The sequence below is a fragment of the Taurulus bubalis genome, assembly GCF_910589615.1.
Source record: "Taurulus bubalis genome assembly, chromosome: 16".
NCBI lineage: Eukaryota > Metazoa > Chordata > Actinopteri > Perciformes > Cottidae > Taurulus > Taurulus bubalis.
The window spans coordinates 13174558-13190206 of NC_136604.1; the positions used below are offsets into that span (position 1 = coordinate 13174558).

The 15649-nt window shown below is 38.7% G+C and overlaps 1 protein-coding gene across 1 annotated transcript; it reads right to left on the reverse strand.

Moving 5' to 3' along the window:
• Window positions 1-246: 246 nt before the first annotated feature.
• sla1a (Src like adaptor 1a) lies at window positions 247-4763 on the reverse strand (the record flags this gene model as incomplete). The annotated part of the gene is made up of 7 exons (XM_079232338.1): window positions 247-1315; window positions 2034-2163; window positions 2630-2761; window positions 3665-3768; window positions 4030-4116; window positions 4314-4413; window positions 4700-4763. The coding sequence occupies 7 exons, from the start codon at window positions 4761-4763 to the stop codon at window positions 1117-1119; spliced, it is 816 nt and encodes a 271-aa protein (XP_079088464.1). The 3' UTR covers window positions 247-1116.
• Between the last annotated feature and the right edge of the window lie 10886 nt (window positions 4764-15649).

Below are 15649 nucleotides of genomic sequence, written 5' to 3' on the forward strand. Positions count from 1 at the left end.
TCAAAGGCATGAAGAAACAAGTTTGTGTTGTGGAACATAAATGTATCTAACTGACTCTGCTTCTGCTGATATTCTCTGACTTTGTATCATGCTAAACTGTCTGACTTAGATGTACCAGCAAGGAGCAGAAAACTATAGATAGCAACAAATGCTGCTCTCTTTATTTATACCCAAGTTGATGTTTTCACATAGAGTCTGCTCTTTGGGGTTAGCGGTTAAAAATGTTTAGGTCAAGCTCTTAGAAACAGAAGAGGAAGTTGTTCAGGCACAAACAAGAAAGTGTCAAAGGGGAGTGATGCATGTTTTCTGTTTGCATTCCTTTATCAAATATGTGCTGTTATCTGTTCTCTTATGAAATGGCAGGTGTTAAGTCATTTGGTGAAAATGTCACACTGACAAGAATAGACATAGCTGGACAGAGGAAGTTCAACAAACATCAAAAGTTTGGCTTGTTTCCGTAAACAGTTTGTTCCACTTCGGAACAATTTGTGAATCCCTCAGTGAAGTTGATCTTTTTCCAAATGATTATTTATTATGCTTCTCCGACACCAAATATTTCCGACTGAAATATTTCCCTCTGGAGTTGGTGGAGACCAAAACATTGCTAACGCTGCTTCATATCTATACCGCATTTATAAATACTGTTTGCTAACACGTTTTCCACATCAACTTGACCATGTATAAAAATGCATGATTAAGTTGATGTCACAACCATTTAACCATACTGTATAACATTTATTAAGAACACAGGAAAAAAGTTTGAAAGCCACGAATACTCATACAAATAATAATACCAAACACTATCCATAGCATTCAGGTTTCCTTGCCATCATAATTCATAAGCAGAATGCACATCAGAGTTAAATTGCACCGTCGATCAGTTCAACTCCATAAAGATCCGTCTTATTGGCTGAGTCAAAGTGTAAGTGGTCATGCAATGTGTGTTATCTTTAAAGTATTTAAGTGCTCACATTAGAAACTAACACACTGCGATGTTTGGAATGTTTAAATGTTATTTCACAGCCCACATTAGAAAGGTGGTGGATTTGAGAGAAGGGCGCCATGTGCTGCTTTCCACTTGAAGTTCTTCCAGTCTCTTGAGCTTCGCTGCTCTCTCTAGAAGTCATCATCATAGTCAATGTTTCCGAGGCCATTTTCAGGGAGAGCGTAAACAGATTTCCTCTTTTTCTTCCGGCTTTCTGCTCGTGTCTGTGCAGAGTCATTCCCAGAAAAGGACAAGTAGGCGGCGATGCTGTTTCTGACTCCGTAGCTCACCATGTTGTCACCGGGGCTGTCTGTGCTGACCAGCTGTCTCCTGTTAATTCAATTCAATTCAATTCAGTTTATTTTATATAGCCCAACATCACAAATACAAGTTTGCCTCGGAGGGCTTTACAATCTGTACACATGACATCCCTATCCCGGGACCTCACATCGGATCAGGAAAAACTCCCCCAATAAAGATAGTAAAAACCCTTTCACAGGGAAAAAAGGAGAAGAGGAACAAATACATGACAACATAGCATCTTAATGTTTACATTTACTTGTTCACTTGTGAAAAAGTATGAAAATAATGTGTATCGTCTCCTGGATTTCCAAATCCACCCACTACAGATCCCACTTGAATATCTGTATTAAATAACAAGTAGTTCATTAATCAATTAACCAATTAAAAGAAAATACATTTTGATCATCGCTTAATTATTTCAGACATCTTTCAATAGAAAATGGCAAACAGCTTGCGCATTTACTGCTTTTCTTTCTCTTTATAGCTGGTTCGACAAAACAAGCAATCTAAAAAAAGTAATGTTGGACTCTAGGAAATTGTAATAGTACATTTTCACAGTTATCCTTCATTTAATATGCAAAGCAATTAATTGGTTATTATTTGATTAATTATTTGAGAATGTTATCAGCAGATAACTCAATATAACATCTGATCTTTGCTACTTGGACTTACAGTAATAAGCTATATAAGTCAGTATTCTGAAAGGTTAACGCTGGTACAGATCATCACAGAGCTTCTAATGTACCTGTCTATCTTCTTCCAGTCAAAGTTTCGTCGCATGACTACAGGTGGAGCTCCAGGAGATGCATCTGATGGCGGGGTCATTCCTGACAGACACGGGGAGGTTAATGCACAACACAGGCCATCTGCGAAGTCTGAAAAAGGCGGGGATAGAGGAAGTTAAAAACTGTTCAAAAGCTTACAAACAAACAGATGATATTTTGCATAATTTGCCTTTCCTACCTTCACACTCTACTGCTCAGGTAAAAACACAAACCAAACTTCATCCACATTGGCCAAGAATAGGTTCACTATTACAACAAATAACGATAACAATGTTCTATAATTACGTACCAGTCATTATAAAGCATTCATATCTGTATCTCATTTTCGGGTTTGCTACCAAAAATCTCCTGTCAGAGCAAGAAATATACTGGAAGTCGCTGATAAGAAAGAGTGCTAAATTAAGAACATGATGAATTTGTCATTGCTTCAGTGCGTGTGATTGATTGACTTTGTGTGTTTGTATGGTTCCACATGTTGTAGTGCTCGTTTCCTTTTTGTTGCTTTTAGAACTGTGTCACTCTGTATAGTTATTTATCTGCATGTGCATCCACCCACCAGAGTAGTGGTTGATCATATCTTCAAGGCACTGGAAAGTGAGGCGAGGGGAGATGTAGTACCAGCTGTTGTCCAGTCTGAAGATACGATAGTGCTTTACGATCCTGTGCTTCACTGAGAGCGAATACAGACCTGAGGGTATGACACAAACCATGCACTTAACAAAAATATTTCAATCATGGCACCAAGCTTTTAGAAAACAAACACACAATGGTATCAGGTCAAGGCAATTTTTCCAGAACCCCAAAAACGTCAATAACTATTTAATGTAAAAGCAGAAGTATTGTGAATGTCAACCCTTTACCGCCGATCACATCTCTTTCATGCATGGTCAATGTGGATTTTTTGCAAAATATGACCACAATATCTTCCAGAGAATTAAATGAGAAGGTTTGGTGGATGTAAAGCTGCAGCCAAGAGATGGTCAGCTTAGTTTAACATAAAGACTAGAAAAGTGGAAAAAGTTAGCCAGGACAGTCCAAAGGTAAAAAATCGGCTTATCTGTAAAGCTCAATAATTAATGTATTATTTGTCTGTTTAATCCGTGCAATTTTTTTTTAAGCATTTCAATTTGTGGTTTTACAAACGTTTAGGATGGCAGCTAATTTTTTGGCTGCTTTGATTCTTGACTTCTAACTATTTCTAACTAACCCTCAGCAACAAAGTGAAGAAACATATTTCCGAAAATGTCATTCTTTTTGCATGTCCTTTTCTGTTGTTCGTTTTTTTAGACTATTTTTGAGACGGAAATTATGGGGTTTGAGCAAGTTGTGATGACGTGCATCAAAGATCCACTTTCAGAAATTAGATACATGAGCCTTGAACAATGTGGTTGACCCAGGTCTGAAATTCTGTACATTTGAGCCATTGCGATAACATCTCAACTGTATTAAATTACGGCAAAAATATTTTTCCATTCCAAATCCTCAATTCCCCTAAGACTGTATGTATTCAGGTGGAAATTACAGTGAATACCATTTTCTTGACTCATGAAACTGGAGCAGCACAGCTGATTGCGGACTCTGCTGTACTCACCTCTCTCTCTGGCGCTCTCCCGCACCAGGAAGGAGCCCACTCTGTTGCCGGGTAGACAGAGCAGCTCTTCGGCCTTCTGCCTCTCGACCGACTCAAACAGCCAACTAACCAAACAAAAACATGCTATGAGTAAAAGATCACATAACATGCACATTTTACACATTAGCAGTAAAATATAATTCGTATTAATGACAAAACCTTAAAATCTACACAACAATCTCGAGTTACTAACATCTCCCGCTTCCTGAGAGCTTAGATTATTGTAGTGGAAAAAGTATGGTATTTTGCTGTTATCAATCTGAAGCAAATTCAAAGAGATCAACAAGGCTGATTTTAGAGAATACTGTCAGTATATTTTGACTTACCCATGGAATACCTTTGCCACATGGCTGTTAGGTATGTAGTTCTCCTTTTGTGTTTGGATAGAGCGTACTCTCCACCAGTACGCCTCCCTAACCACCATGAGAAGCAAAGAGGAATCAACAACTGACCTTTTTGTGTGAGCACTTCTCTATTCTGTAAACTCAAAGCCTCAAGTTACAAATTAGACTTCTTTCCCTTATAGTTATTTGAGATCTTCCGTTTACCAAATGTACATCTCGATGGGATTATTTATTTTTTAATCAAGAATGCAAAAACATGATCGTACTGAGCGATGAGTCTGAGCTTCTCCCCCATCCTGTAGATGGGCTCGCTGATTTCAGGCAACGGGTAGTCCTGAAGCACCACCACCATGTCATCCTCTGAACCTGCCAAGCACAATAATTATAACGTTTACAAAAACAGCCACATGCTGATGCGCAGACATCATGATTTGGAAAAGTCCAAAGATGTCTAAGACCAAACCTTGGAAATGATTGCCATTTCATTTCTTTGTGGTTTTTGTGTGAAATTATTTTTGAATGTAGCTTAAGACCACGACATCTCATCACTGCTCTCAACATTGCTGAGATATTATATATTATTTCACTATGCACTATGCAAAATGCTATTATGTTATTTAAAAAATAAGAAAGACACTTCGGGAGCTCATACCTTTTAAAGAGCTGTCGGTGTTGACTTTGTCCGTGGAACTCCCGCCTCGCATGAGGTTCCCCATCCCAGACTCCAGCCTGAATTCAGACAAGTGTACTGTGAATGTACTACACCACTAAACTTCTCTTTGCTGCTGTACCACCAAATTTGTAACTTCCTATAAGCTTACCATCGACCGATCTCAATTGACCCACTCTTTGCAGAACGGGGAAGCGACTAAATCGGCTATCAATAAATTTTCCATTGCAACACCATAGCTCTGTGTACTGACAACTCACAGTGAATAGTGATCTGGAATTCATATATTGCGAAAATACTCTTATCAAGTTGCAAAGCACAATTCACATTACATCATTTCCATGTTGATGCATTTCAACAGATCCTGCCGCATGTGTCAACACTCTTACGTTACATTACACAGTGTTCAGTTGGCCGGGATGGAAAAATAACAGTCCCGTCAATACAGAAACTATGAGTTCATACGAAGCAGAAGAAGTTGATGTGAGGAAAGGTAGACACCGACCTGTGGAATCTATTGCTGGCCTGCTGTGATGGCATCAAGTGTGGTGAGGGAGATGATGGTCCAAACGAGGCATTGTGGCAGCCGTTGAGTCCGGAACCAGAGGAGTACCATGTTCATAAGAGTGAACAGCAATGACCTGTCACAGAGTGGTGACAGCGCTGCATCTGACTGCAAACTCACTTCCTGTATTGAAATGAGGAAGAGGGCACGCAAAAGTGTTGCTGAGACACACACAACAGATCATGAAACACGTAACAGCCCTCTAATGGTGTTTGGAGTAACTGAAAGCAATACTCTAGGCTATTTTTTTGTAATTAATCTTCAAATTCTTTAGGTTAAATGTTTGGTAATGTCTCGATCAACCTTATTTTATGTTTGCCCAATAAGCTGTTGTTTCCAAACATTTCTGTTGTTATGGAGAGCAGAGAAATATTAAAAATATATATTAGAGTTTTCATGATTAATCAGTCAGTTGATTGAAAGGAAAATTCGTGATTTGAGTTATTTGTATCATACCAAGCATTGCTGTGTTCCAGCTTCTCTAATGCTTTTCATTGTTGTATGTGATAGTAAATTAAATATTGTTGGGTTTTGGACTGTTGGTTGGACAGAGCACAATATCTGAAGACGTCACCTTGGGTTTAACAGACATCTTTCATTACCTTCTGACATTCTATAAATCAAACAGTTAAAGGAAAACATTTGTGTAATATTTTTTTCTTGCCAGAGTTAGATGAGAAGATTGATACTACTTTCATGTTTCTACGTTAAATATTAGGTTCCAGCCGGCAGATGGTTAGCTTATCTTAAAAGTAAAACTCTCGACAGCGAGCTCTATCCAAAAGTAACAGTATCTATCCCACAGCACTTTGAAAAACGTACTAATTACCACCAAAAACATATTTCTTTGGTTCTACGATGCGTTATGTGTAAGACTATATCTTGTCTGAGACCAGTTGTTTGGTAACCAGCAGAGACCACAGGAAGTTGTTTCCTGAAAGATAATGACTACTTACAGGAACTTACAACTTAAGTCTCTAGGCGTTGTGCTATGCTAAGCTAACGGGCCTCTGGCTAATAGTAGCTTCCTATTCACCGAGTGTTATCAGTTTTCTCATCAAATTCCCCAAAATGGCAAACTATTCCTACTATACTCAAACGATAATAAGCAGATCAATTTGAAATAAAAATAAGTATTATTTGCAGCAACAAAGTGAAATAAAATAAGGATATGTGGATAATTAGTAGTTATTTTTAGTCTGTGAACTAGCTTTTACCAGCTTTCATGCTCAGGCACCCAGACATTGTATTTGACATGCTGCCACTGTGGTTATCTAGAAATGTGTCCTGCCAAAGGTCAGGGAGGGCATAGTGGTAATTTGATGGTATGAACATATATGTGATAAATTCTTCTTAGTGATATCTACGAATACACATGTGTTGGTTTTACCTTCAGCTGTTGTGTTCGGTGTCTGAAAAAATCCCAGAATAATAATGCTTTAGTTCAAATTCAGGAACCTATAACCATTCAGTTTCAGATGTATGGCCTTCTGAGACAGTACATCACAGTCTGTAAATCTTTAAATGTTCATGTTCTGTGTGTCAGGAACCTACGGTATTTGCATGATGTAATATAAACGTAGATTTTTGACACACTGCTGCTGATTTCACAAAAATGTTCACTGGAGATTTTCTCTCAGGATGAAAAAACTGTCTTAAGTTGAATCCAGACTTTCCTTTCCACCTTCACACATGATGAATGACAAACCCTTTCACTCCCTGTCTCCCTCCTGCGTGCCCTGTGATTCATTATCTCATTCATTTATCTTTTTCTTCTTTTTAGCACACACTTATTTCTCATCTCAGCTCCACAAATGTGTTTTTCTTTATTTGAATCACAGTATTCTACCTCAGATCCCTGGGTACATAAGAATGTTCCTGCCACACTTAACTATTCTCAGGAAAACTTAGGTCATGTATTTTCCATATTAAAATTTGGATCCGTCTGCTCCAGACCATTAGGCCTCTATACTATATCTCCGGCCACCTTTCCTTTCTGTATGCAAGACAGTGATGCAATAAAACAAAAGCTGAGACCAAGCAAGCGATCAGTCTCATTATTAAAGTAAACTTTCTTTGGGGATGTAAAAGTAGATTAATCGGGCTATCATATCGTTTTTAAAGTCTTGGCAGATATCAGTTGTAGTGAGAAGACACTGAGGTGTCAGTTCCTTTTGTTGGCTTCCTGCTGTGTGTGTGTGAGTGTGTGTGCATGCGTGCGTGCGTGTGTGCGCGTGTGTGTGTGTGTGTGTGCGTGAAAGAGATTGAGCGAGTCAGTTCTGAGAGATAAATATTCCTCATAGGAAGAACACAAGAATAATCCGCCTCATCATTTTCTAAACTGAACTGCAACACCTTTTCATTATAGGCTGTGCCAAAGAGTTTTTCTGCCGGCTGTAGAAAAAAAGCAGCTGCTGTACCTCGGTGGGTGGTGGTTGGTGTGAGATGCCAGGACTCTTGAATGTTGTGGCTGCAAGGGAGAAGGAAGTCTTCCTCGTCGATGAAAATAAATACAAGGTCAATGTGTGATGGTGTAAAGAGCTCACAGAAAAGAATTTGCCACATTTCCTGTGGCCAGTTTTATTCATTTTTAGAATGTTTTTAAAGTAGAATTGTAATTATTGGTGTCTTCGAGGCAAATGTCTCCATCTTATTTTGTAATCTTTTGGGAACTCTTGGTTCAGCCACATTACAAAACAAGTGAAAAATGAATCATACCGTCTCACTTCAACTTCTTCTTTTATTTACTATGTGTGTCATTTACCATTGCACTACACAAAGAGAAGAATACGTCTCATGGGGAGGTGCAGCAAAGTTCAGGATCAATATATCTAAATGACAGTGAAGAAGTAAGTGTATATTACGTATTCAGATCTTGCATTTCAATAAAAGGGTAAGAACCAAAGTTGTATTGAAGTACAGTACTTTAGTAAATTTATCAAAATATATCTCATGGTTAAACGAAAAACAATAACAAGGATCCCAAAGGTAAAAAAGAAATTGAAAAAGTACAAATTCAACATATGCAAAAGACATTGTGTCGGAAAAAGATGAATACATATTTAAATATGCAGTATTTAGGCATACAAGGCTATGACTTCACTCTAGATCCTTTTACTCCTTGATGACACAGCTTTTTATTTTCAGTTTTCTTATTCAGCTCCTGGCTCGTGTCACTGACAGAGCAGGGAGCCATGTGTTTCTTTAAATGAGTCACTAGCAGAAATAACACAGGTGAAACTAAACCAGTGAGGCCGTTCACATTGACCTTCAGCTCAATGGACTCTTTGTTCCATTGGGATAAGAAACGTATTACCCAATTAGTTAAGGTAATGGATTGAGACTCCCTCCCATTTTGATTGCCTGTATTAATAATGTTTGTATATAATTGGATTAGACTGGTGTTCATTTGGAAAATGACATGAATGGCATTTTATAGGCTATACAGCTAAGAAACAGGAAGAGATTAAATCCTAAATAGGAGTTAAGCTGCCACACACCATTACCATGGCAAATAAAATGGAACTTAAATATTATTTTTGTATAGATCCACAACCCTTCTTGAGTGAATACAAAAATACACTTCATGAAATGTTCATAAAAACACTGCAGCCGGTGTTTGCAGATGTTACGCTGGCAGTAAAGCTGTCAGAGACTTTCCTTATGTGGATAATTGTAAAAGAGGGCTGCATGATTGATGTCCCAGTGCCCGTTTCTAACACATGTTGGGGGAAGTCTGATCTCCAACTCTGAAGATGCACTTTTTCTCGGCAATACAGTCTTTCTCTGCCTCTTGTAAAGACAGATGCTCTCCGCCTGTGGCTGACGTTGGCAACAGTTGCCAGTGGCTGCTGTGTGGAAGACTGGATGTGTTTGAACATTTCAAGGAGAAGTGACTTCCACGCCCTGTGCCTGAAATTACAAAATTACTGACTGTAAAGAATTCCCCTCATCATTTTTTTCTTCTTCTAGGAATCTAAATCAAGGCGTGTTCATATGCCTTTAAGGCTGTTTGGCTGGGAGTGGAAGCAAGAAAGGTGAGTGTTGTTATTATGAATCTTTCAACTGTTCCTCTTTTCCTAAAAAACAATACACATTCCACATGTTCGGACACCGGTAGTTAGTCCTTATGCGGTTGTTGTGTTGTCTCACTGTAATGAGTAGTGTCTAAATACAGTAGCAAGACTGACCCCACTGGACTCCAAACCACATGATTGACAGGAAAAGGGCGTGTTGCTATATGTGAACATTGATGTATCTGCTGCTTTTTTAGCCACAGACTTAGAGCCAAAATTGCATACATATAAAACCCCAAACCCTCCACCAGTTAGCCTGTAATCATTAATGTAATGTGGTCATGACTGCATGTGGGTCATTCAGGCATCTGGAGCATCTTATCCACCAAACCATTTGCACAAGTAATCAGCCCTCCTTGCTTCCCACATCCATTAATGCATTCCTCCCAGCTTTCAAAAATATTTCTCGAGAATAATCCTCAGGTGAATTTTGTCAGCAGCATTATTTCTGTTTGGTTATTTAGAGATTTAATGACTATAATAACATAGCATCATATCCACGAGCACATGCACTTCAGCTGAATAATTTGGGTTATTTTAATGGGAACATAATTGGATGAAATTGCATTAAGAAATCAGAGCCTGCACTTGCAAACCACGTCATTATAGCAGAGTTTGTGAGGGAAGAGAGCACAGGGCTGTAAAGTTGTCCTCGGTTTGGTCTTTTCTGGCAGGAAACCTTAATTCAAGTTTGTCAATCAAGAACAACAACAATGTTTAGACTTGAAAACTTTTCCAGACATGCAACATTCATTCCAGTCTGCTGCAATAATGAGACCTGACTTAATGTCTTTTTTCTGCGATGTATTGGAAATTATTACTCAGAAGAATTACATCACTGACATTACTGTGAACCACGACCACCATTAAAAGAATCCAAGACTGGGCCATGTGATGGCACTTAGTTAAGTAGAGGTACTAAGGAGAACTGTGGCTGGACCATCATGGCAAAAAAAAGACCTGCGGCTATTCCTTCTCATTCATATACTTGTCTGAAATCAAATAATCAAACCCATTTTGTTACTATTATGGTCAGCCTTTTTTCAGCAATAGCCCTTTAATGTATATACACTCTGTAATTAACTCATTATATAGTGATTTTCATTGTTTGTGGCAGAGATTGTCATTTCTAAACTGGATTTAATTTGGCTTTACATGCATGAGGGATTCACCAAAAGCGATACAGCATGTAATCCAGTGTAACTGTTTTTATTTTCACTCGAATAAAGCCATATCAGAGTTTTCAAACTCAACATTTGCTGCTTCATATTAAAAGCATTCAACAAGCAAATCAGGTGTGGCTTTTATTGTGATGCAGTCACAGGTCAACCAGGAATTAAATTATTACAACTTCAACGTATTACAACAGTAGGACAGACAGCAAAGACAGATATTTGTGAAGATACAAGGGAAACATGCCTTAAATGGCTACTCCAGAACTTTAGTTGTGTGGTTCCATAAGTTGGAGGATTGCAAGTAACACATTTAAAGAAGAATGGACACTATTAATACAGTAGATGCCGAAATATCATTCAGCCTTGAGTATGGGTTAAAAAAACACAAATACTACATTTCCCATAAAGCAACTCAACAGCATATTTTGCTAGACTCTCTGTACCTGATGACTTTGTCAGGGTTATTTTCTCAGAAGAAAGCTCCCCGGAGCCATAGGAGACATTATACAACTGTTTTCACTGGCTGAGTACTCCCTATGACGAGTAAACTGACTTTGATGTGTCAAATCTCTGGGGAGCCCCTTCAATTTTCAAAGCCAAGAAGGTTACCATAGGTTATTCCAGGACAGATTTGACATCATGCATCAATTAGTGGAGGAGGTGCAGACTTGCACTAATTGTGTCATTAAACTAACAAGTCTCTCTGCAGTGAGATCCCCAAAGGTGTGCTCTGCAAAGAGGGAAAGTGTTCCTAATGTCAGAGCATCATTCAAGCTCTGTTATCAAGGATTTCAAGTGGGCCACCTGTGTATTCTGGAAGCTCCGCCCTCCACCTCCACATGCTTTCTTACACGCATACACATCAAGGATAATGCCAGCCTTCCCCTACAGGGCAGGGTAACGATCGGTTACCTTGCCAGCCAGCCCTGCCAAGCCCATAATGAGAGTCTGCATCAGTGGACGCAGTCAATCTCTCTTCAGCAATCCAGATGGGAGTTTACCACTTATCGCTGTGTCATCATCTATTACCCAGTCATTATATGCCAGCAAGCTATTTTCATGATGTATGTTTTCACTGTGCACCTGTGAAAGTGCATTCACCCCCCTACACACACATAGGCACACTGCTGTTTTTAAGATCCAAGAAAAGACCTCGAGCCAGATCTTAAAAAGACTTTAATGCTGTTGTCGGCTTTGGTGTAAGCATATGTTTGCTCTCTGGAACCATGTAATGTTAATGAGTGACCTTACATATAACTGGTGGAATGTAATAATTCACAGTCCTGGGCAGATAATGTTATGTAGAGTCAGGTTAGTTGATTTCACATTAAATCAACAAAAAGTTAGTTTACTTAAAGAAAAGAATTTACGCCAAAATGATTTCCCTAGCTGGGCCCTGACTAGCTGATGCTGATGTATCACTTAAACATAAATCCAAGCTGTTGCATAATAAAGGAAACATATTTTTCCACTGGTTGGCTCGTGCTTGCACTCCAGGCAGCTCTTTTGCTTTATTGCTTTCTGGGAAACAACCCACAACAGAACGATGAAAATGAATTGCCAGCTGAACTGTAACCATGATTGTCTAAGATTGTTAGCTAGAATAATATATATATATATATATATATATATATATATATATATATATATATATATATATATATATATATATATATATATATATATATCCTGTCATGGATGCAGGCTTTCTGTAGAGGAAAGCTTAATTTCACCTGGTGTGTTTGATGTAAGACAGAAAAGGTTGAAATGGAGACCGTGATCTCGGTCATGCGACTGGCCAAACTGAAAGGTCTTTTATATGTAATATAAACGTCCTATTTTAGAGTTTGAAGGCACAACTTGACATAAAGCACATTTCCTGTTTTCTTTATAGTGACGTAACTTTCTAAATATGAATAACAAAATCACCCTCTTGCAAATTACAAGTTGAATTCATGAGCAATGAAACCCATCCTTGTTTAATTTAACACCAAAGGGTTTGATTTAGGCCTTCCTTACCTGGTCTGGTAGGATCAGTCATGGTGGCTAATGTTAGCAAACTTTAGGTTCGCACTTTCTGCTTTCTGGTTATTGTCTCTTGTGACCAAGGTAGCCAAAGCTTCAACTACCCTATGAGTTGACCTCGTAGTTGGTGTCTGAATATCAGATTGTCAAATAATCATCCCTCATAACATAGAGACCTTTTTTTTTATGCAACTGTAATAAAATCGGAATTGACCGAAATGTGAAATATTCTGTATAGAGGCTCAAAATGCAGGTTTAATGTGCAGGATATTTATTTATTTTAAGTTAAAAAGAGGAGTGGCCTTCTGGAAGTGCAATGATGTTATTCTCTGCATGACCTTTGACCTTCAACGCTAAAGAAAACACTTTCGAAAACTTCAAATGACTATTCTCCTAAAACTGAAGTTCAACAAATTTGACCATGTATTATTAGTAGTATTACTATTAGTAGAAGTAATTTCCTTCTTATTAATATTTTTTTTAGGATTTAACAGATGATGATACCAATATTCCATTTCTGTACTCCTGTGAGGGAGCGTCCCGGTGTTCATTCCACTTAGTTAACCGCCTCCGAATATGTGTAACGTGATTCCTGTCATTTCCCTCGTTCCTGACATTCCTGTCTGATGTTTTTAACTTTGGAATTCACCTTGTCATCTGTGTTCAGGTATCAAGCCCGAACTGACCAGCAATCACTCAACTTCCTTCATCAAAGTCAAGGATATTGTGCTTCACTCAAGTACTTTATTTAGTCTCCAAGATGATAAATCAAAAACAAATTCAAACTTTGATTCCATGCATTACCTGTCAGCAGCCACATGCCTTGAGGAGCATTTGATCCCAAAAATATACTGACTTTGTGTCGAGATATATTCCATGGTCGAGCGCAGACACTACCCAAGAGACTTCCACTGTGTGCATGCTGTTTTTCATCCCACTGTGTAATTGGCCTTCATTCACTCCCATTTCCAACTTTACAAAGCAGGAAAGGTCAAAGGATCAAGACTGGAGCTATCTGGAATAATTGCTGACAGCTTTGTAGTCTTCTTATTTATACAGTTCTATGAAGATGGAGCAAGACATAAAAGGACGCCCTGTTATACAGTCTCACTTTCAACTGGTCCCTGCTGATTTGGAGTTGTGATTGCATAAAACCAGACAGATGTTTAAAATGCATTTTTTTTTTGCTGTAGAAGGTTCTCCAGGGATGTGCGAAACTCTAAATCTCGTTTATGGCTTGACTTCCCTTTCAGAAAATCGGTTCAGCCACGATGGCTCCAAAATTTCCCTTAAACTTTTGAATTTCTCAACACATGGAGCAGATAAGTAATCCTAGACTCTCACACAGATTATATATATTTATTTTTCTCTTCTACTTTTCCTTGTGCAACTAATGGTGCATGTTATTCTTCCATCTTTTCAAAAGTTGTCATTTCAAACCATCAACTTGATCGTATCAGAGTGAAGGTAAATACCTGCAAAAGTGCCAATGATTGATTCCATGAATGCTGAGGGGATTAGTTGCTGATGTAAGAGATCTGGCATTAGAGCCTAAGAATGCCTCAAAGTCATTTAGCCCTGTCAGTCATTTGGATATGCACAGGATCCAGAGGGGTTGTGATAAACAGCTGGTGAAAAGCCTCAGCAGAGACCTGATATCTTTGCTGTGTACCCATCTGTGTACCCATCTGCATATCAGATAGCACCTTGTGCTTGTTCTTGGCTGCAAATGGAAGCTTTTCAAAATCACACATCCTGAGGCAAGGCCTTTAGAGATAGCAGGTCAACCTGGGTAAACACTCTAAGACAAAGCATTCCTTCAGTGGGCTGGGCTCATGCAATCAAGAAATGCCAGGACCTCAACAAATCAGCCATTTATAACCAAGACATTGTGTTTAAAAAAAAGTCAGTGTCAACACAAAGTTTAGAGGAACTGTGTTTGGTTTGAATTACAGCCAAAGCCATACTGAGCTGAAACGTACACGCCTCACTGGGCTGCTTATTGTTGACCCACAGACACAGACCCACTATAAGACAGCTTTGGTTTAAAGTCAAGATCTTCAGAGCCGTTGAGATCCCGCAGTATCCTAAGTCCCTCGCTTTGTCTACATGTCACCTCTCGCCTGCCAAAGCTAAACAAAGCAGCACAAAAGCTTGATGCAGACACAGTGTGTTAGAGGCTCAACAAGAAGCTCCACGAAACTGGCCCTTAAATTGTGAGTTGTGAACCACAACCTTCGCAGAAGTGTGTGTTCAAGGCACATTATGTTCATATATACAGTACACATAGGAGTCCCTTCTGACATTATCTCACACGCACACACTGTATTACTGTATAGCGCTTGTGCATATACCAACATGTGCAATACATTCACATCAGGCATGCCTGAGCCTGGACTTAAATCACAGACAAGGCTGATGTGAGGTGAGGAATTTCAGCTCAAGTTACCTGGACGACACAGATGTTGATGTTTTGATATCATTTGATATCACTGACATATTCTTTAAACTCCATCCTGTTTGCATAACATGCATCGTGCTTTGTCAGCTGGTGTTAGTTTCTGAATTATTTTTTTCTTAGGTTTTATCCGATCATGATCACAAAAAAAATGAGTGAAAAAAAAATGTAATCCAGGCCAAACCAGCCAGAAATACAACTGTAAAGATGGCCTCCTTGAACGTCCTATTTCCTTTTAGTCAGACGAGCACTATCCTGATTGATCTGTTATTGGCTAGGTGTGTAGCTGCAGACAGAAGATATATTAAAGCAGGTATTTGAAAGGAAAAGGAAATGTCAGACAAAAATGTTTCATCAAAGAAATGAGTCCAGCATCGTTGGGTCAGCCAGTGGAAATCAGCTGCTAGGAGAATCTAGCAATGTCTAATGATAGACATTATAGCCTATTATACAGAGCCGACAGCGTTGGGAAAAAATAAAATAAAAGTTGTTTTTGGCAGGTTCGGGACTTACTAAATGTTTGCAGGACGTGTCAGGATTTTCCACTTAACAACAAACACAGGCATGCATGGAAACTTGTTTTTTTATACAAATATCTCTGTTCTAGAACTGTTAGTTATCAAAGTTGGATAA